Here is a 22050-nt window from a genome sequence, read left to right as displayed (position 1 = left end):
GGGCCGAGCGCCCTGAGGAGACACTGGCCGCTGAGCCATAGGGCGGAGAGGTGCGGGGCTGACGGGGGGAACAACGGGGAGCCTGCTGCTGGGGAGGAGACCGCAGGGACAGGGCGGCGCGGACCGGAACCGGGGCCATGGGGGAGCGCAGCCATGAGGGAGCGCGCAGCGCGGCCCGCCGCCGCCGCCATGGCAACGCGGGAGAAGGCGAGGCGAGACGCGCTGGAAAGCGCGGCCCCCGCGGCGCGTCCTCTCTAGCCAGTTAAGCCGTTGCTCTCTGTGGCACCCGCTCCGCCCCCCAATGGGAGGGGACGGTTGACGCCATATCCTGGCATGCACCGCGGCCGCGCCTCTCTTTCCGGTGAGGCCGCTAAGATGGCGACTCCCATGCACCGCCTCATCGCGCGGAGACAGGCGTGAGTGCGGGGGCCGGGGGTCCGCGGGGAGCCGGGGCGCGGGGGTACCGGGCAGTGCTCAGCGGCCCCCGCTTGCGGGGAGGGGGCTGCGGGTGTGAGCCCCGGAGGAACGGGGCCAGGGGACGCCCCGGTGAGGGGTCCGAGCGCTTTCGGAGGCGCTCCGCTCCCATCGGGCGAGTGCGGCTCCTCCGCGGTGAGCCGGTGGTGACGGGGCTGCGGTGAAGGGAGGGAAGAGGAGCGGGGTGGGGGGAGAGGCTTTGCGCTCTCGGTGCTAACGGCCCTCGGCAGCGGTGCGGGAAGGGGCTGCGGGCAGGCGGGGCCGCGCCGTGCAGTCAGGGGTGGGTAACGGGTTCTGGGGCGGGCGGGCACTGGTGTTCGTCGGGCTTTCAGGAGTCAGATGGAAACCGGAGTTGTCAGCTCGTGTTACGGGGTGGTTACAGAACTTGAGAAGACAGTGCAGGCATAGACGAGGGAGCAAGTGTCCTTTACTCAGATATGCGTATTGCACGCGAGTAATTCGCTCAGTACTAAAGGGATCTGATCGCAGAACACTGCATGAGGAAAAGCCAACGTTTTTATTTGCTTATGTTGAGTACAGCAAACGCCTTTGTTCCACTCCCACGTATTGCTGGCACTGGCTTTTCGTTTGTTGCTTTGCTGTTCGGTTTGGGTTTGGGTTTCTGTTTTTTCTTCAGAATAATTAATTTGTCATGTCTCAGTTTTCAGAGTGTGTTTGGGGTTTTTGGTCTGATCACAAGCGCTGGCTGGAGCATGCAGAACCCCTGCATTCTCTTGCCTTTTTCAGGGTTCAGTGTAATCTCTCCTAGTTTTTGCTATGAAAAGTGACAGGATTCAATGGGCTTGTGGAATGCTTGCTCTGTTAAGTTGCTATTTTATGAGTCAAGGAATTATGTTTTCTCTGGTTATGTCTCTCTCTGCTTGTTGGGTACGTGCTGAGTTCTTAACGTGCCAGCCTTCGCCTCTAGGTCATGGTCGTGGATCCTGTGGAAAGTTTACTTCAGTCTCTGGTTTCCCTTAGTGTTAGAACTTGTCAGTGCTGATGAGGTGTTACAGCTCCCTATGTACGTGTTGAGGCTGTTGGGTGTTTTCCTGGTAACTATTTTGAGGCTTGATCCTTATCTTTGTAGCTTGCCCAGAGTTGTCTGCCCTGGCCCTATGAGTGGTGTTAAACTGGCAGTAGTGAGCTATGTTATTGTTGCCTTAAAATTCCATTCTGGCGCTGTGGAGACCGGTCTGGGCTGGTCTGAGATGGAAAAATCAGCGCTTTGGGGGGTTTGTGTGTTGTTGAAGAGGGGCTCTGTCATTCTGCTGATGTGTAACTCTTGTGGCAGGGCCAGGAGTCCAAGGTAAAACAAAGCAAACCATTCAAAGATGTTGGGTTTTTGTTCATTGCCAGACATCTGCTTCCTGTTCAAGTCTGAGCTCATTGTGCAGTGCGGGTTGTGAGTTTAATTAGTTTTGGAGTGCTGATTTAGGTCAGTATTCCTAAGGCAAGACTATGAAGCCAGATATTCCTTGCATTGAAAGTGATGGATGCTCAGAACAAGTTTCCCTTGCAGATGCAGTAGAGCTGTCATGAAAGCTGATGTTGAATGAGCAGTTCACACCTTGCCTTGAAAAGCAGCGTTCCTGTTGAGAGGAGAACAGTACTGCTCTGTAACTTGGTGCTCTCTAAACACTAAATGAAGAGTCCAGGAGCCTCCTCTCAGTTAAGGCAGGGCTGTGAACTGCAGAGAGTTGAGGTGGGCTGGCCTTGGAAAACTGGTGTTCGCTTTCTGAAGACATGATGTAGGTGGAAATAAGCTCCAGCAGTTGCAGTGGGACGCTTGTGAGAGCTGCAGGATCCTGATGTCAGCGCTGCCTCTGGAGCTGCTTTGTGGTTCTGACCTTGGGCCGGGTCGTTTGACCCACGTGCGAGTTTCCTGATCTGTGAAGGAGGGGGCTGGCTGGGAGAAGATGGCAAAGCAGCTTCTGCAAAGCTTCAGAGTAGTGGTGTGAGAGCCGGAACATGGGAATACGAGTTTTCTGCCTTAGCTGGCTTGGAGGAATGGTCAGAGGAGTTTACCGCAGTGTGAGAACTGAAATATGGATGTAAAGTGCTCACTAATCCTTCAGGTGTGGGGGTGGTAGAGATCAGTACGTGAAGTCTTGATCGCTTTACACTGCACAGAGTCAGCAGGGATCTGATTGGGTTTATGATAAGCCTTCTGCCGGGCTTGGATCACTCCCAGTAAGTTCAAATAAGCTACAGCTAGGAGCAGCTCTGAGTCCTGGCTCTTTGTGAGGATTTGGCAGTTTGGTACTTGGGTGTGAAGCAGTTTCATTGCCAAATCCTAGAACTTGATTTTTGCTAGCTGTGTTCTAAAATAGAGCTTTGGTTATGTATCTGAGCCACGTGCAATTACACTGTGTACAGTTTGCTGCTATCCAGTAATCATCCCCAATAGCTGGTGTATGAATATATCCTGTAATGCTAAAACTGCCAACTGAGTTGATCTAATAGAGGCTGCAAGTTAGCTGAGCAACAGCTAGTGTGAAGCTAGAAGTGAAGTTCAGGTGCAGTAGATGAGCGTGTTGGCAGCTGATGTTTGTAGCTCAGCATTCACTACTTTAGCAGGAGACTTAAGCTGAAGCTTTGGAATAGAGGAAAATTATCTCTTTGTTTGCTTTCATAAACTGCTGTATGAAAATGCTTTAATAAATGGGTATGTGTTTGCCCAAATTCTGTATATATATGGTGTTACTGTTCTTGTCTAGATTTAACCAAAAAGCGAAAGTACCACAAATGTCTGCTTTAATCATAACTACGTATGCTGGTAAGGATCTGCATGTTTTCTCAATAGGCAGAACAGACTTGGAATCAGTCACTTAAGCAATTCTGCCTTTTCTAGGGAGGCAAACAAGCAGCATGTAAGATGTCAGAAATGCTTAGAGTTTGGACATTGGACATATGAATGTACAGGGAAGAGAAAATACCTGCACAGGCCTTCGAGGACAGCTCAATTGGCAAAAATCCTTAAAGAAAAAGAAAAGCAACTATTGCTGCAGCAAAGGTAAGTCCTCTTCTGAAAGGAAGACTGAGGGGTGCTTAGGTGGGAGCACTTTTTAATCCTGGTTAAATTGGGCTGGGTTCACAGTGGTCATATAATCCTAAACTCTTGAGCTCCTTAACTGTGCCGTGAGGGAGCCACTTCCAAGGATGAGGCTTGTTCTTCACAGAAAGAACAACTTCCTAGGGCACACTTTTACTCTTTGCATAGCTTGTTTTGGAGGGTTATTTCTTGTCTGCAGAGAACTTGGGTCTGCTTCAGAGTACTCGTGTCACCATCTTTAAAGATCTAATAGTGAATCATTAACCAGAAAGCAAACAGAGCCTAATGAGGTTAATATTTACTTTTTGACAAGCACATACGTGACTTTTCAGCATTAACTCGTTTCAGCAGTTGTTCCAGGATCCTCCTGTTTGCCCAGTGTTGATCCCAGGATTGTGATGGATATTATGGAAGTCTCATTTCCTGATATCAGTAAAGCACATTGCTCACCCCCATAAAGTAGGAGATGGGAAGGGAGGAGAGGTGAGAAAATGCTTGTTCTTCAGCGCTGTCACTGCACCCAGCCAAAGGCAGGTGTCTGACTCTTGTGTATGGTTCTGGAGACAGCCACAGGGAAAGCAACCAAGTGCTGTGACTCGGGTCTGATCTGCAGGGGACGGCTGACCACACTCCTGTGTAACCCCAGAGTAGTGAACTCCCGTACTTACACAGGCGTTAAACGCTAGAGGGAGGCATTACCCTGAGCCATGCCAGCCCGGGTTGCTCATCCTGAATGAGGTCGTCTCATAGAAGGTGCTTTGCTATCTGATTCTTTTTACTTGCAGTGGCTCCTCTGACCTGTGAAACACTTAGTTACCTATAGTAAGGGCCTTGATCATACAAGTCTTGTAGTGTTTTCATACTGCATGTGTGAAAATAAAAAATTGGGAAAAAATCTATTATTTTCTGACATACAAAAGGCATTGGGTACTTTTACTGAACTACAGCAGAGTTTACACTATTTCTTCTTTCTACCCTTCTCTGAAGTCTTTATCAACACACTGTGCTCTCTGATCTCTAAATGAAACCTATTGCATGTTTTACTTCTATTTTTGTATATTTAAGGTGGCTTCTAATAATAGGTTTCAGTTGAGGAAAAGGTATCCTGGTTCACAAGAGAACATACAACTTCCTCCTTGTATGTCAGGGGCATATAAAGTTTGTTGTAAGGGTATGGTGAAGGGCTACTTGAATCCCACATGTTCCAGGTTGATTGATGTGCTGTGTATCTGCAGTGGATTGGGAGGAGCATGGGCCTGGTGGGTTTGACTGAAAGAATGTTATAAAAAAACCCTTAAAAATGTAGAAGTGATGACTGGTTTTAAACCCAAATCCCCAGTGTTTTGTTAAAAGAAACTTTCTTCTGGGCCAATTACCACTAACACTTGCTGTGAGTGTATGGATACTTGGGAATCTGAAAGATGCCGGGACGCATCAATGCAGATAGGTAGTTCTGTGTCTTTTTGTACTTGAAAGTAATGCACGGGGAAAGCTACAGGCTAAGGCAGGGTTTTACCCTTTTGTTTCAATCTATTCAGTTACTGTTAAATATGGGCATACAGAACTTTTTTGCATCCCATCCCCAAATGGTGTTGTCCATATAATACGAAGAGTAAAGAAGAGCACGAACTTAACGTGGAAACTGAGAGGTGGATTGCTGCTTTTTGTTGTGTTTTCCTTCCTGCTCTGTAGCTGCTGTTGTTTTCTGGTTTGAACAGTGACTGAACCAGCTGCCAGATGAATTTCAGGCAGTGGGGCTCTGCCAGTGAGATGCCAGTTTCCAAGAGTTTAAATTCAACTCCACTGTGCTGCTATGGATGTGATTTTCCTGCTGTATTAATGAAAGCCATTGTTTTCCCCCCTTACCTAGCACTGGAGAAGGTACTGTGGAAAAGAAGGCCAAGAAGAAAAGGTATGTGGGGGCTGGGGACAGAGGGTGCAGTGTCTGTGTGTGACCTTGCTTTGGTGTTGCAGCAGGAGCGGACAAGGGCTGTATGGGGAAAGTCCACATTGCAAACACAGTTTAGATTCCCTTGCTTTGGGCCTGTGGCAGACGTTTGCACAGGCATTTGCTCCTCCCTGTCCAAAAACTTTGTCCTCTGCTTCTCTCCCTACTGATTGTCCTGTCTGTACGTGGTCCTGCTTTAATGGTAAAGATCTTCCCATTGCTGCCTCAGAGTTCATCACGTGTGTGTTAAATGCCTGTGTGAGATTGGCACACTGTCTGCTAGCCTGTAATCACTCCACCTGCCCAGCTTGCTCTTCCTTTGGTGTTGCTTCCCTTCTCACAGCAGCTGTCCCGCTCTGAAGCTTTGCCCAGAGGATGAAATAAACCATCAAAAACTCCAACCCTAACCCCAAACAATGCCCTCAATCCCAGAGCAACCCAAAAGCCAGGAAATAAACCTCCCCCCAGCCCCAGCTATTCATTTGAGCTGAGAACTTACTGACATTATTTCTACTTCCCTTTGCTTTAATGCTTCCTTGGGAAGTTGCTGCTGCCCTTGTTAGGAGAACTGTTCGGGACCAGCTGAACCCTGGCTGTAATACACGTGCTGATTGTGTTGGGGGGTTACTTGTGGGGGATGCCTGTACAGCAGCAGCCTCTTTGCAGTGAGCTGACTGTTCTGTGTCTCTAAATGTGATTTAAGCCCAGTTTTTGGCAGATATTTAAAGACCAGGCCTCTTGCTTTGTGGGACAGTCATTAAAGAAGCTTCAGCAGCTATTTTAAACACGCCTTTATTTTAGGCTCTCAGGTGGAATGTGGCTTCATTGGAATGCTTCTTGGTGAGTGCTGTGGTGCTGCTGTCAGAGGCTGTTTCACCAAAGGCTCCTTTCTCAGTAGTGTCCATTTGTTGTTGGAGTTCCTCAGGACTGGGGAGGTCAGAAATTAACTGATTTCTAACCAGTGTAGCTCGGACTTCTTCCTGCCTCAGCCTTCTCGCAGGCTGCATTGGCATAAGGGTTTTCAGAGTACTGAAGCTCTAAACCAGTGCAGGAATGAAAAGAGCAAAAGGATTTATGGGTGAGGGGTGGTTTTGTCACTTTTTCCTTCAAACTTTAAAACTCTTCTGTTTGCACTGTTTCCCTGTTCTTCTGCAAGCACCAAACCCATCAATATAAACTCCTTTCCAGAGAGTTTGCTCGTTATATATTTATGATGATACAGGGAGAATTAAATATGGAAAACTCAGCAAAGGGTCACCACTGAGTGTGGAAGTTTCAGATTTAAAGTGAAGAAGCAGAAGCTGGGGCTCTGGCAGCACTGGTGAGCACTAACCTTTTCCATAGTGTCTATTTGTTTTGATATAAACAGTAATAAGTAAGCTACAGGCTTAACCAGAAAAACTGGATTTGCAAAAGAGCTCTTGTACAATCTTGTGACCTCAGGTGACGTGGAGCTGTCTCCTGCCTGCCTGTTGGCTCCAAGCTTTCCATACTCTGGTTACTAACTGGAAGCCCACTTTATGCGTGGACCACAGAGAAATGTGCCTGTCAGAAGGGTAGCTCGTGCCTTAATTCACTCCTTTCTTCAGGCACCCCGCTGTGATTGTCCCCAAAATGTGGATGTGATTTATGTTTAAAATCACAGTCTCAGAAGGCTGATACCCTCTGTTATAAGAGGCAGCAGTTCTGCAGTTGGTGCATGGGATCACAGGAGGTGTTAACACTTGGAAACTTGTTTTGAAGAGAATGAGTCCCTGTCTGCTGGACTTCTAAAGTGGTGTAATAGATGCCCAAATCTCAGATGTACCAGTCTGTAGCATCTGGAATGTTACATTACCTGTCTGGGACAAGGGCAAGTAGGTGAATTTTACCTGCTCCCATCTCCATCCTCTTTCTACCAACAGGCCGCATATTGCATCACCTGAAAACAAGTATCTGCTTGTTTCTTCCCTCATAGCTCCAGCTCCTGCTTTCCTCCATGAGAAGCAGTATTAAGTGTTAAAACCTAATGTTTCAGATGCCAGCCTAAATGTTGGAGGTGTATGGACTGCTGCTATGGATTCTGTGGAAGGTGCTCAGGGAAAGAAAGAGGATTCCTTGAATGGATCTTGCCCGTATAAACTGGTCTCCACATCTAATGGAACTCTTTGGATTGAAACTACCGGTCCCACTTTTTTTCTTTGTTTCCTCATCTTCAGACTGTGTTTTCACAAACAATAAGCCTGTATTTAACCAAATTATGGCTTTATCTTTCATAAACAGCCATGGTGTCTGTACACACAGAGATAACATTGCGGATGTATTGTAAAGACTCCAGTGGTTCACAGTGTAATGCACATGTCTGGATTTGTCAGCTGATGCGATGAAAACAACATTACTCTTTCTCTAACAGCCTTAGCAGAGGCATTTCCTGAGTTGTAATATTTATCCAAACCCTCTGATAAAAAGTACCCCATTAATTTTCTAATGGAGGTGTTGATCTTGAGAACAACAGCCTCAGTAAGGGCTAAGCTTGGAAAAGAAATACAGAGGATACAGAAATCCTGTTGCAGTGTTCGTTATTCTGTGTATCTTGGATTGTTTCCACCCCTTCTCCACCTTAAACACAAGCATCCTGTAGTGGCAGGTACTTTGGGTTCTTTTGCCAGGAGTAATCTAAGAACGGTTTCTGTTGAGTACAATTCTGACGTTTGAGAAATCACCGACAAAACTTCCACCGACTTTCACACTGGCAAAGTCTCCTTCTGCTGTGGGGTGCTCGGAATGGATTTGTTAGCTTTTCCCTGAGGCTTCAGTAGCTGAGGACTTCCATACTGCCCCTGCAGCCTTGCCTTCTCTAGCCAAGCCTGTAAAGACACTCCTCAGTACTATCAACAAGATCCTTGCCAGCTTTCAAACCTCACCTTTCTGTGTAGTCCTGTTGTGGCTTAATTCATGCACGTGTCATGGAAAAAGGGGAGGGGGAGGCATGGGAATTTTGAGACCACATAATTGGTCTTTGTGTTACAACCGACTCTAAAGAACCCTGTGTAACGATGCTCTCTCCAGCAGGCCTGTTCTCATCTGCATGTTTGCTTGCTTTCAGATCTAAAAGCGTGACCAGCTCCAGCAGCAGCAGCAGCGCCAGCTCAGCCAGCGATTCCTCATCAGACAGTGAAGATTCTTCTACCTCCTCTTCTGATGATGATAGTGACAGTGACGAGAGCTCCTCTACTTCCTCATCTTCTCCATCCTCGAGTAGTTCCTCCTCGTCGTCAGAGTTTGAATCGGATTCTAGTTCCTCCAGCAGTAGCAGCAGCAGCACAGACAGTAGCTCTGAAGATGAGCCACCAAAGAAAAGGAAGAAGAAATAGCGTGGTGCAGGGTGGACCTGATGGTTAGTGAGTGGGAACACTCTGCTAAGATGTCTTCAGCACACAGCTGCCAAACAGTTTAATCTGTCAACATTTCTACTGCTGAACCTTTCTAAGTGTTTTGCGTAGCTGTTCATAGGCCATGGGAGGTGTTAGATGGCACGTGAGACTTCCTGAAAGAGTATTTTTGTGGTTTATCCTTTTATGGAAGATTTTACTTTTTTAGTTGAAAAATCTATCATCAGATTTGTTTATATGAGCTAAGGTCCAGTCACCTGGATGTTTACATGCTGGAAAGCAAAAGCTTTTAACTGCACACCATTCTTTGCATAATCCACTACTACTCTGTTCATGACAGCTTCACTGACAGGTAGAAAACCCTCTAGACTATTCAGAGCAGGAGTTTCATGCTGCTGGCTGTAGAGCACTGTTGCGGAAACTTGAGTGTTGCACACAGAGGGCTTTCATCTCGCTGATAACAAACGTGTTCGACACCGCTGAGCTTTTCCTGAGGCTTCCAGGTTGAGTCTTAACTGCAACATAAAACTAGTGTTCATGTGTTAATGATCAGTATGTTACTCACTGTACAGAGCTTTTAGTCTTTTCAACTTGCCTCTTTCCTTAGCTCATGTGTTTGTAGTAATTTGTGAGACCCAAAGTGTCTATTGCAGCAGGGGGGGTGTGAGGAAAGGAGCAGTGCACAGTGGGAGAGTTAGGGCTGATGCTGCTTACGAGTTTCATCTTTGTGCCTTTTTTTGTAAACTAAATGTATCCCAGTGAGAGAAGGGCTTCAGTGGGTGTTTTTCACAACTCCACTGGCTTTCTATATGGAAATAGGGTCAGTAAAACAGAGAGACAGTAGTGGTAAACAAAAACAGGCACTATTTTCAAAGGGGTAAGAAAAAGGCTGTTTTTACTGGATGCTCAGTAAGAAGGAGTCGCCTTTAAACAGAGTTTCCCAAAGGAATGTGTTTCCCTTTTGATAGTTTTACAAAAACCTGTTGTGTGATGCAAGATGACCGGTCGTGTTGTTGGGCACGTGGTGACTGGTGTTAGTCTGCGGTGTCATCAGTCCGTTATCTTCATGTGACAGTGTGCACGTGTCTGTGAAAATCTGGCGTGGGAGAAGCAAGTTAGTGCAAAACCAAACCAAACAAAAGCAAACCCCAAACATCCTGTACTGCGGAACAAGTAGTGCTGGTGGCACAGTGGGAGTTATTTGTTCTTCTGGTGGTTTGAAGCAGTTGGCGTTAAGCGTTTGTGATGCAGTCTCCTGAATTTCTTATTGTTGCAGTGCCCTTTTTTGGGGAGGGGGCGTCACGTGGAAGAATTCTTAAATCTCTTGTTTAGGTAAAATACAGTAACTAAAGTATTTTTTATATTTTTATGGACTAAGTAGTGTGTAGAGTTCCTTTGGAATAAAGCGTGCTTATTTAAATGTTTGATATGTATGTTGTGTTCGTCTGTAATCGTTCCTGTTTCACAGAGCACTCTGCAGACTGTAAATAAAATTAGCAGAAAATTGTTTGTTGTCTTGAGTGAATGTACCATTTAATGGGAAAAGTTAATAAATTATTAAACAGCAGTTGCTAAGTTCATGCTTACTGTAAAGCCAAAAGTGAGTGATACCATAGTAAAGTGTGTGTGTGTAAGCCCTCTGGAGCGCTGGACTGTGTATAGTGCAGGTTTAGGGCCATCTCCCTGTTCCACTAAGCCATGTTAGTGGTGACTGACACTGGCATGGTGGCAAGCTCACTGGTGGTGACCTCTTTGTTGTATGGGGACATGCTATCAAGAGCCTGGGCTGTAGTTGGGTTGATGCTGTGCTGGATGGCAGCAGTGTGGATATGCAGGATTGTGGTGAGGAACAGGCAGTGGTTGGGGAAGGAGAGGATGAGGTGAAGGCTCCCTTCACCACCCTGCCCTGTTAAGTCCGTGCTGTATTTCGTTTCTTTAATGCTGCTGCTGTTGTCATGTGGATGGTTTTGTTGGAAACGCATCACTTCACACACTGTAGCATTTCTCCGTGTTGAGTTCTCTGCCAAGGGAAGTTAGAAGCTCCCAAGTCCTAAAGCCAGTCACTAAATTTGGAGGGCTGGGCTCTTCAGGCATCTGTTTGTTTGTGTCTCCCTTGGACAAATTGGGTCCATTCACAAAGACAAAAGGAAGTGCTTGTGTGTGTTAAGTCCTGTCAGCAGGAGCCAGGATAAGGTCACCTAATTACAGCTGAGGCTATGGAGAGCTTAATTTAACCTCTGGTCTGCTGATGGGTCACAAGTGGAGATTCAAAGACATGGCTTACTGCTTTCACTGGCTCTCCCACACCACTAACTGCAGATTGAGTGTGAGGCAATCAGTCCCTCTGTACTCGGATCTTTCAAACGTTCCTTTAAGATTGCCTTTTCTGGTTGCTTTGTCTCTACATACTCTTTATTTTACAGAGTAACCCCCCTAGCCTATCAAGGGCCTTACCCCATCATCTTCCCCATGATCACACCCTGACAGCTTGCTGGATGCTTTGATTCAGTTTTTATCTTTCAATGGGAAAGGTATTTCTTTTAATTGCTGTCTTCCAGAGCTCTAGGCCAAGTACAAAAGATCATTAGTTTTGATTTAAAACCCACTTACTAGAAATTGTTATATTTACCAAGCAGTTACATGAGACCTGGATATCTCTGAAGAGCCTCCGTTTAATCCCTCCAATTACAAGCAAAGCTGCCCTTGCTAATTGAAGGGAAGCAATTGATGGGAGTCTGGCAGAAAAACAGCCTCGGGAAAAGGCATCACATTTCAAGGAGAAACGCTGTGAACTGGAGCGAGGGAGGGAGGCAACCTGATGATCTAGTCCAGGTCTGTGTAACATCAAACATCTGTCAGTCCGAAACAGGTTTTAGGACCCTCAGTGTTACGCAGCCTCTTGTGGATTGATTGTTTTCTTAGGGAGGACTCTAATAAATAGGACTTCTGCTATCAAGTGGATTTGATTTATGAAGAAATGATTCTACGTATTTTAACCCCAGGGGTTTAATTTGCTGTATGAAATTGTGTTTGCCTGAGCTCTGCCTTTAACCAGACCCTGAGACATCAGTTGTCAGAGGCAGATCTTCATTAACTGAGATGTGTGTTTCTGTGATACAAACCACAACCACACATTCACAGACGCGTTTGGGATGGAGGGGACCTTCAAGGCCATCTGGTTCCAAACCTGCCATGGGCAAGGGACACCTTCCAGTAGAGCAGGTTAAATAATAGCAGAGTACACTTGACTGCTGAGACGCGGTGTGCCAGAAACGTCGCTGCCAGAGCACAGCCTTATCGACACCGCTGAAGTCGATAGGAAGGATGCGTCGTTGCTTTCTGCTCTGCTCCTCGCAGTAACGTTACTCCCTCAGAGGAGCTGCCTCTGCCCTCGCTGCCCCTGTGAAGCAGGGGAGCCAGAGCTGTGTTTGGTTCCCAAGTAGGCCGGGTTCCCCCCAATCCGATCCCTCTTTGTTGCAGTGGTGGTTGTATTTCAGCATCACGACAAGCTTGCTTTCACCGCCAGTAAACCAGTTACGAGCCGTGCCAGACGGGCTCTGGGTTTCAACTGGTACTGTGTCATTTTACAGAGCTTTTTGCATGAAGGGTCTCTGCAGCCATAACATCAGAGGCTGTATTTTGGTTCTGGAGCCTGTTATGCCGAAGGAAAAGTGCCGTTCGGGTTGTTTCCCACCATTCTGTTGCAGTTGACTTATGTATTCCAAACAAATGATGAACTATTTCCAACAAGTCATAAACTCTTTTGAAAGCATGACCCCAATGTTCCCGTACCTTTCAAAACCAGGTTATGTGGAAGAAGTAGGTTTTGTTTGGATTTTAATCTAATCGAAATGTTTATAGAGCACAGCCGTATGTTTATTTTTAAAGGAGCCTCTCCTAGAGATGACTTTAAAGCCCGTCCCTGAAGCTCGGTACCGCTGCAGGTGTACTGCGGGATCCCCGGCGAACAGGGTCCGCTCGCATTCAGGTACCCATCGGTTCCTCCCCATGGGCTCGGGTGTCGGACGCTCCCTGCAGCCGCAGCGAGGCTGCCGGGTAACAACAAGGGGCGATGTTCTCCCGGAGCACAGCGGACCCGCTTCTGCCGCCGGGCCCTGCTCCCCTCACACAGCTCCCGCCCCGCCCTCCGCTGCCGCCAAGTGACGCACGCCGAGGGAGGCGTGGCTTCGGCACGCCCCGCCCCCTCACCGCGCGGGTCACGTGTTCAATGAGTGTATCCCCCCCACCCCAACCGTTCCCTCCCCCCGCCCCGTCGGTAGGTCACGTGAGCGGCGGCGGGGCTGCGGTGGCGCGGGGGCTGCCGGGTATCGCGAGTGCCCGGCTGCGGGAGGAGCCGCGGCCCGGCCCCACGGGCGCAGGGACGGAGGCCGGACCCGGCGAGGGGCGCAGGGCTGCCCAGGCCGACCTCGCCGCGCCGCCAGCCCGGCCCCGTCCCGCGATGGAGCGGCGGGACCCCTGGGGAGCCGCCGTCGCCTCCCGCCTGTGAGCCGCTCCCCCTCCCCCGAGCCTCATTCCCCGCCGGGGCCGGGCCTGCCCCTGTGCTCCCCGGGCTGTCGGTGACTCGGCGGCGGCAACCCCGTTCCCTCGGGCCTCTGCGCTTCCATACGCCCCCCTTCACCCCCCCCAACCCCTTTCTCCCCGCCCGGCGGGCCGGTGGCGGCAGCCAGGAAATGGTCCGGGCCTAGCGGAGCGGCGAACGGAGGTGAGACGCGGCCGGGGGTGGGGACGCGCGGGGACAGGCCCGCCCGCCGCGACCGGCACCCCGCCGGCAGGGGGGATGGAGGGCGGGATCCCGGAGCGGAGCGGCCGCCGTCGGACCCCGCGCTTCCCCCCCACCCCCGGGCTCGGAGCTCTCCCGGCCGCAGCCCGGCTCCCAAAGCACCGCCCCCCCTTCCCCCCCACCCCGCCCCGCCGGGCTGCGGCTCCGGGCGGGCGGGAGCGCCCGTTCCGCGGCGCATCCCCCCCGCTTCACAGCGCGGCTTCCCCGCACGCCGCGAGTGAGACGCCGGAGGAGTTACAGACCCGGCGGGCACGGGCGGGGGGGCTGTGCCGGTCCCGCCGCGTCCCTCCCGCTGGGGAGCAAAACCCGGGCGGCCCCGGGGAAAGGGACGTGCGGGGCGGTTCGTGGAGCCGGTGCGTTCCCTTCTCCCGGCCTTTGGGTTCGGTCCTTTTCCAGTAATTGACGTCAGGGCTTTGTTCCTTCCCCTTTGCTCCCTGCGTTTTAGGCCCTGAGCTACTCTGGGGAGATGGAGCGGGGCAGGATGGGTGCTGCGGTGGCCATAGGAAATGGCTCTGGGTAGGTGAAGGGAGACTCCCGGGGTTCCTGACACACCGTCATCGCATCCTCCTTGTGAGTGACGAGATGCAGTTACGTAAAGCACCGGCCCTGGTGAGGACCGTGTGGTGCTGTAGTCAGAGGAGCCGTCACGTAACGTTTCTGGAGCCGGGGCTGACGTGTGCTTTGGGGTTTCCAGTTTTCCAATGAACAGAACAAAGCAGGAGAGTGTCGAGAGGGGTGATGCAGGTGCTGGTGCTTTCTCTTGCTGTGTCTTTCATTCGCCTCTTGAAATGAGAAAGTGGTTAACTTTGTTTCGAGGGGAAACTGAATGCTTGTATCTCAAATACAGCCTGAAAAGAGAGTGCTGCTGTGCAGGTCTGGGTCCCTCTGTTTCACAAGGCTTATTATGGTCTTGTCTGATTATTTACTCATGAAGACAGAGGGTTTTAACCATTCCTGTGTTCCCATTGCTGTCAGTCTTTTGCCTCTGTGTGAGCTGAACAGGCTCTTCCTCAGCATCCATAGTCTGAAATCAACTTGTTCTGCCCAAGTCTTTGCTGTTGTTTGTCACCTTATTGCCAACCCCCTTCCCGCTACTGAGCTTCCCGGGGGTGAGCTTCTGGTTCCTGGTGCTTCTTTGAAACCTGTGGGAATTTCTGTGAAGCGGCTGGAACGCGGAGCTCTGGGCCCCGGGGGCAGGATTGCGACATTCAGAGCACTGGTTGTACCCTGGCTTTGACATTTTGTTATCACCTCCAATGAGGGAAACATTATTAAACCCGTAGTGCTACTGTTGTGTCCTCTGCCTCCCCACAGCGGGATGCATGCAGCTCTATAGGTGCTGTATAGGGGTGTTATACTGGAGTTACGCAATGGTTTGTAATGGTAATCGTGCAGCTCTTGTTGAAAAGAAAGAAAATGTTACCCTTTGGCATTATTAGTATCTTGGCTTTACTAATGTATCACTGTTAATTGTAAAGACTTCCTAACTGCTGTGCAATGGATTTACAACTTTGGGCACAAGCAAGCTCTCCCCTTTTGACAGTGATGAAAGAAAACCGTACATTTCAACTCTAATCTCAAAAGCAGGTTCAGGTCCCTGCTATTTCCTTTCAACATCTCTGTTTGCTGACTTCTCTCCTGTGTCTCAAGCATAGACTGAGCCCCTGGGGTAGGTTTTGTGCAGGAAGGCACAGAGCAGCCAGAAAAAAAAGGAGCTGGTATTTGTGTGTTTTACTTCCCAGTTACAATGATCTGAACTTGATAAAGCATGATAAAACCTCAGTGGTATATTACTTGGATGCTTAGGTTGTCTTTTTAGTGAGCTGGAAGATACAGATGCTTTTGTGTGCTTATGACCCAACTGTCTAATGGGAAGATGCCACGTGTTGTTATCTGCAGAAGCCATCCACTTTGTGTAGCTCGGGTTTTGTAGATAAATAGTTGCAGCAGAAATCTGTCCTGACTTCACAGTTGGTAGATAATAAGTTGGCACTAGTTCCTTCTTCCTTTTCTAGCTCACGGCTGCTGGCAAGGATGTGCTGCTGCACTTTATTTTCCACCGTGGTTGCTCCTGGATGTCGGATATGACTAAAGGCAGACATGACTTGTGCGTTACTGACCGACAGCATGGTTCACAGTGTCTTCTGAAGCAGACAGGAGACTCTTTGAACAAGTGATGGTCTGTCTGTGTCCCCCCCTTGTATTTTCAGTGCTTCTGAAAGTTGCTCTAACTGCTCATAACCACTTCTGCCACTTTCCTTCCTCCTCATCCTCTTGTTCTGTGAGTTTTGTAACCATTGCTGCCCTTACCCTTAGCTCCAGATCAGCAGCAAGCTGTGTGTAGAGCTGGAAGGTTACTCCTGATTGGGGTCTACCTGGGTGAGGATGTAAGAACAGTCTGGAGACTTTAGTGACTGAGGTTTCTTTTCTGCTGCAGGAGCTGTTCGTGGCCACATCGTTTCAGATTGTTACTCGTGTGTGGTTTGTTCTACAGGCATGTTTCCTTTCTGCCAGGTTACTAGAATCTCACAGTTACCTTCAACAGAGGCTAAGAAATAACTGAACTTTAAGCCCACCTCCCTTTGTCATGCGATGTTAATGTCTGTCTTGGAGTTTGTATCAAGAAAGAAGCAATGTTGGTGTCATCTTTGCTAAGCAGTGAGGAATGAACACCTCAAACCGGGGAAGATGGAGAGGCTGGAGGATGAAGACCGTCTGTTTGGAGATGAGTCAGGAAACTTAGGTTACATTTAGATGTAACGGTTGCAGAACAGGGTTGGGTGTATGTAACAGCTCACTAAAATGTGTTAAAGTAAGAAATCAGGTTCATAGAATTGCAAAATTAAGGATGGAAGAACTTACCTGGCCATTATTCTCCTCTGCAGCTACTAATGACTAATGAGATGCTCTCCAGCTTGTGAAATTATAGGGTCTCTGTCCCTGCTTAGGAAGTATAACTGCACAGGCTCGTGCTCCTTCCTGTCATAAAGCTGCTCTCTTCAGTTTAGTCAGCCTGAGTGTTTAAGGTAGCTCTGCTCCCTTACTGCGTGTTTTCTCCTCTGGGAACGCAGGTTTATTCCCGAGCTCTCTGAAATGAAAGACTGAAGCTGTCCCTGAGTCCTGCAGAGGTGCCCAGCACAGCGCTGCAGCACAGCGCTCGCCTCCTCCTCTGGGGCTGTGCCAGCTTCGGACGTGCTGTCCAGAATCCCATTTCCTTGGAGCTGTGATGTTGCTTCATGCGCTTGTGTCTGATCTGGTGCCTGCCATCTCCCCATCTCCCACATCCTGACTACTTCCCAGGTTTCTTTCTCCAGCTTTGTGTTTCAAACCTCGCTTTTCCCTAATGGAGTGAGCTGTATTTTCTCCCCAGGTGCATTAGGTTCAAGTTGTTGTGCCTCTTGTCCTTCCTTGAGTCCTTAGTTCTTGCAGGTGAATGTAAAACCTGGTTTATTAACTGGCAGCAGCACCAGGTACCAACAGGGAGAAAAGTGTCTCCTTGTGCTCTGTCCTGTGCAGACACTGAACAAGAGAAGTTCTGCCCTCAAGTCCTGAACTAATTTTCTTCTGTTAACAGCTCATTAGCAAAAGCTTTCCTGCACTTCTCAGCTGAGCTGTCTGGTCCCAGCAATACTTCCCTGCACCTCTCATTGCCCCCTTTTACAGCTCACCTTAGCGTTTGTGTCATAGCATTTACTGATTATTTACTTGGACCGTGTTGTTTGCCATCTTTTGGAATGACACAAATAGAGAGTGTACTTTTAGTGTAATCCTGTCATGGTCGTGTTTCCAGGAGAGACTGTTCCATCATCCCATTCTCTCCTTGTGGATAAGGTGTAGTCCCCTGCAGCCTCACCGGCCTTTCTGGCTATTCATTCCCAGTACTCCACTGGGGCCAGAGGACTAGACAGAGAGACAACAGGCCAGAACAATGGTGAGGTTCTCAGTGTGAGCCCTGTGGTTATTTGCCTGCAGGGGTTGGTGCATCCCCTGCTATTGGCACTTCCCAAGAGCAGCTTCAAGCTGTTTGTCTTTTGGACTGGACTCAAAACTTCCCTCAGGTTTTAGTGGCTTGTTCATGGAGGGGCAGAAGCAAACCCCGGGAACATGTGTACCCTTCTGAGCGCTCAGGGGTGACTGCTGGGGTTGGGAAGAGCGGTGGAGAATGTGTCAAACCAGTGCGGATCCCTGAGCTTAGTGCTCTGCAAACCCCATAACTCCCACTGCGTGTGGTGGTGAAGCGAAGGCAGCAAGGGCTGGTTTGCTGTAACTTTGTTATCTCCAGGAAGCCAAGCTGGGTCCTTGCTATCTCACTGTGGTGGAATCACACATGGATTTATTTACAAACACTTCCCAGCTTTACAAAAGCCCTAACAGAATGTTTAAGTTTTAGAAGCGAACATTGGGAACGTGGTGTTTCTGAGCAGCGGTTCGCTGGAAAGCACTTCAGAGAGGAGGAATTGTTTAAACCTGTCCTTAGCTCGCATTCTAAGGTTTCTCCAAGGTAAATTGCTCCGTATTAGATAATTCCCTCAACAGTTTTGGTTCCTGCTGACGTTTCACACCACCGAAGGGTCTCTCTCCTCCTTTCTCACTCAAGTGCAGCAGGTCCATGTGAATCTTTGCCTCAAGTCTGTCATCAGGCAGCAAGGTGAGAAATGGGGACGTGCTTCAGACACAGAAACCAAATAAATATGAGAACAGAGCAGATGCTTTGTTGCTGTTCTGGCTGCGCACGGTGCGGAGATAGCGAGGCTGCAGGCACCTCCCCATGGATAGCCATGGACTCCCAGATAAATGTGCAACCACCCTGCAGCCATAAAAGGCAATGTTAGTGTAACTGGGCCTCCAGCATCGCGGAACCTGCACACAAGTTGTGGGACTGACCCCACAGGCACTTGTGTTCAGTGCTCTTCCCCTGTTGTGCCTTAGGGCTGTGTACAGCAGGGACCCGGACTGTGCTTCCCTCACTGTGACCCTGCTGCGAGTGTCTGCTTTTCAGTTAATATTTCATACTTATATCGGTTCTCTGCAATGTTTGGGTATAAACTAAGCTTCAAAATACTAACCATTTACTCCCATGTATGTCACCATCTGTGCTGGCATTACTGTGAAGGCTCAGTGGCTGAGCTGGCTTGCACACCTCTGTGACTTCACCTGTATTCTTCGGTTTCTGCATTTCATTTCGTTTCCAAAAGACATTAAAGAGGTTTCAGTGGTGGAAGTGCTTAAATGGTTTTTATCAGGCTTTGATGTGCACAAGTCGTGAACGTGAGTAGGATGAGGAGGTAGGAGTCTGTGGTTATCGTCCTATGGTTTGGCTGCAGGGGAGCTAATGGCAGTGGGAAGGAAATCTGCAGAAGGAATTTTTCCAGGTGCAGGAGCAGGCTGTGCCCGTGTGCTGGGAGGCTGGCCTGGCAAACAGAGCTTTGGCTGGGATTCAGGGACCAAAGGAGAGTTTGTGACCTTTGGAAGAAGGTCGGTAGCAAGGTCAGTAATCCAGGGGGGAATGGTCAGTGACCTGCTGCACCACTTAGACACACACAGGTGTCTGGGGCCGGATGGGATCCACTCTGGGGTGCTGAGGAAGCTGATGGAGGCTCTCACTGAGCCTTCTTCCATCCTCATCACCAGTCCTGGCTCACAGGGGAGGTCCTGGTTGCCTGGAGGACAGCAAATGCTCCTGTCTACAGGAAGGGTGAGGAGGAGGATCCCGAAGGAGGATCTGTCCGCCTGACCTCGGTGATGGGAAGCTCATGGAGCAGATCATCCCCAGTGCTGTGTGCAGCACGTACAGGACAACCAGGCGATCAGGCCCAGTCAGCACGGGCTTGTGCAAGGCAGGTCCTGCTTGACTAACCTGATCTCCTTCTGTACAAGGTGACCTGCTCGGTGGATGAGCCGGCAGCGTGGCCAGGAAGTCCAAGAGCATCCTGGCTTGTATGGGCACCAGTGTGGCAGCAGGGCCAAGACAGTGACCGTCCCCTGCACTGGACACTGGTGAGGCTGCACATCAAATCCTGTGTTCACTACAAGAGAGACACTGAGGGGCTGGAGCGGGACCAGAGAAGGGCAGCGGAGCTGGTGCAGGGCCTGGAGACAAGTGTGATGGGAAACGGCTGAGGGAGCTAGGGGGTTCAGTATGGAGAAGGGAAGGCTCAGGGGGGGACCTGATGGCTGCCTCCAACTGCCTGACAGGAGGATGGAGCCAGGAGGGGCTGGGCTCTGCTCCCAAGGAACAAGGGATGGGGCAAGAGGAAACGGCCTCAATCTGCACCAGGGCAGGTTTAGATGGAGCTGAGGAACAATTCCTGCCCCAGAGGGTGCTCAGGCATTGGCACAGGCTGCCCAGGGCAGGGCTGCAGTCACTGTCCATGGGGTTATTTAAACGATGTGTAGACGAGGCCCTCAGTGCCATGGGTTAGTGGTGGCCTCGGCAGTGCTGGGGTAAAGGTTGGATTCAATGATCATAAAGGTCTTTTCCAACCTGAAGGAGTCTATGTTTTTTTTTTCCCCTATAAGAGAGGGTAAAAGCAAACCAAAAAAGCCACATCAAAATGGGCATGTAGTTTGGGGGTGATGAGCTGTAGTTTGTGATGTGCTGTATCTTGAGGGTGATGCACTGTAGTTTGTGATGAGCTGTAGTTTGGGTGTGATGTGCTGTAGTTTGGGAGTGACGTGCTGTATTCTGTGGGCAGAGCAGTAACCAGAGTTTCTGGAGAGAAAAGAAATCCTCAATCTGCCAGTGTAAATTTCCATTGCCATTAGCACAGGCATTTCCTTAGTGAAGGGTAATTAAAAACTGGCTTGGGCAAAGTCCAGATCTGAGAATTGAACTTCAGAAAAACAGAACGTGGAGAAATGGGTTAAAGGACTTAATGGAGCATCATGTTCTAAATGTAACTTAGCAAGTTGTGCTGTGTTTGGGCATATGTAAGAGCAGTAACCTGATGGGAGGAGCTGTGATTGAAAAAACACTTGATTGGATAAAGTTGTCCTGGTGTTATTTTGTTTGTGTGATTTCAAGGCCCTTAAAGCATAAAGATTGGCCAAAAAGAGATGAAATGGACTCACGTTCTTCCCCTCGCATGTCTCTTTTTGATGTGCTGGGTGGTCCTGTATGGCAAAGAGCTTACTGATGACTTTGTGTGTTTTGAGGAGCTTTCTGTATATTTGGGTGGGTGGGAGCTGGCAGTTTCTGTTTGGGATTTACCATTAAAACCTTCCAGTTCTCATGTGGTTTGTGTCAGTGGCTCTGGTGTGTAGCACCTGCAAGCCAGGCTGGCTGTGGCCACCGGACCTGCTTTATACAGTGCTCTAAATCGACTGGTGAAGTTTGGGAACCACTGTATGTAATTTTGTCCTCATGATGCTGATAGGATAAAGAGCATCGTGTTAAAACATTGATCTGACACGGGGAAAACTCTGCTGTAGATAAAGGGTGGAAAGGTTCTCCTGGAGCAGTGATGACTTCCTCTGAGATATCTGCACCAATTATGTTTAATAAGGGGAAACATTCAGGTAAGAAGTCAGTGCTGACACATCCTTGGCCAGTGGTGATGTTAGCTGTGTTTTACCAGGCAAGTGCTTTAACAAGTGCTCTGGTTTTCCCCCGTCATGAGTTTCTCTGATTTTTCTCTTTGTTTAAGGAAAAAGCTGTGTTCTTTTATGGCCACATGAAGCAAAATCCTCCTGCTGCATCTGTGCCGAGCTGATTTTTTGTTTGTTTTAGTACATTTGGGGTTTTTATTGCTAAATGCAGTTCCCATTTGCTCTGCTGATGCTGAGGGAAGCACTGGTGATGACAGGGACTCGTATGTTGGCTCCTCCTGCTCTCTCTTCATGGCACATGCCCACATGTGTTTATTCCAGGGATGTTAAAATCCATTCAGCCGTGATTTAAAACTGAAGTTGGCCAAAACCTGGTGTGGTTTGTATTTCAGAGGAGTGCAGAACCGGGATCTCACCGGTTGGTATAATGGGATTTCTTGCTAGCAGGAACATACTCTGTATTCATGCAATTTATTTTAATCCATTATACAACTTAATATACTTTTTTACATTATTATGTGTAAGTAAATAGTGAATTATATGCTAAAAAAATTAATCCCTGCTTGTACTTGGCAGAATTCAGTTAATTCAACCAACAGCATGGAGCTGCCATCCGTGCCAGGTGCCTAAGGCAACAGAACCCTTTCACTGAAGCTAGTTTGTCCACCATATCCCTGGAAGCTTCAGCAACGAGAAGCATTTCATGTTCTGTAGCAGCTGAAAGCAGCTTTATCTGTTAACAGAGACATTATCGGGTTCAACTTTGCAACGACCTGACACGCTGACAGCCTCCCTAGGAACCATTGAGTGTTTTGAAATACAACTGAATTTTGACGAGGCTTTTGCAAGCTTG

The 22050-nt window shown here is 48.9% G+C and overlaps 2 protein-coding genes across 10 annotated transcripts in view; both read left to right on the top strand.

Annotated features, from left to right (window-relative positions):
- Positions 1 to 292: 292 nt before the first annotated feature.
- Positions 293 to 10415, top strand: ZCCHC10 (zinc finger CCHC-type containing 10). 2 transcript variants are annotated; one of them, XM_061347664.1, is made up of 4 exons: positions 293 to 416; positions 3329 to 3490; positions 5400 to 5441; positions 8563 to 10415. In XM_061347664.1, exons 1-4 carry the CDS (start codon positions 334 to 336, stop codon positions 8828 to 8830), a joined length of 555 nt encoding a protein of 184 aa, XP_061203648.1. In that variant the 5' UTR covers positions 293 to 333; the 3' UTR covers positions 8831 to 10415. The 2 variants fall into 2 exon arrangements, with proteins under 2 accessions (XP_061203648.1, XP_061203658.1); XM_061347674.1 differs by lacking the exon at positions 5400 to 5441.
- Positions 10416 to 13195: 2780 nt separating this feature from the next.
- AFF4 (ALF transcription elongation factor 4) overlaps positions 13196 to 22050 on the top strand; it is a 49331-nt gene continuing 40476 nt past the window's right edge. For 2 of the 8 annotated variants that reach the window (XM_061347865.1, XM_061347901.1), the window contains exons 1-2: positions 13373 to 13571; positions 14095 to 14165. In XM_061347865.1, the coding sequence (XP_061203849.1) occupies positions 14116 to 14165 (50 nt within the window). In that variant the 5' untranslated portion in view covers positions 13373 to 13571; positions 14095 to 14115. Of the gene's footprint in view, positions 13352 to 13372; positions 13572 to 13978; positions 14003 to 14094; positions 14166 to 14504; positions 14523 to 22050 lie in introns of those variants that run through there. The other 6 variants (XM_061347846.1, XM_061347839.1, XM_061347856.1 and 3 more) reach the window with 6 other exon arrangements.

Source organism: Neopsephotus bourkii, unplaced genomic scaffold, assembly GCF_033783945.1.
Source record: "Neopsephotus bourkii isolate Nb327-2 ecotype Australia unplaced genomic scaffold, CSIRO-AGI_Nbou_v1 NB_52, whole genome shotgun sequence".
Lineage (NCBI taxonomy): Eukaryota > Metazoa > Chordata > Aves > Psittaciformes > Psittacidae > Neopsephotus > Neopsephotus bourkii.
Note: the sequence above shows the minus strand (reverse complement) of the source record. Positions and strands in the feature narration are given on the sequence as shown.

Bases quoted from the DNA above. Each gene is read 5' to 3' on its own strand.
- ZCCHC10 (XM_061347664.1), top strand. From the start codon at position 334: ATGCACCGCGGCCGCGCCTCTCTTTCCGGTGAGGCCGCTAAGATGGCG. The intron at 3,491-5,399 runs GTAAGTCCTCTT...CCCCTTACCTAG, and splicing joins CAACTATTGCTGCAGCAAAG to CACTGGAGAAGGTACTGTGG. The intron at 5,442-8,562 runs GTATGTGGGGGC...GCTTGCTTTCAG, and splicing joins AAGAAGGCCAAGAAGAAAAG to ATCTAAAAGCGTGACCAGCT.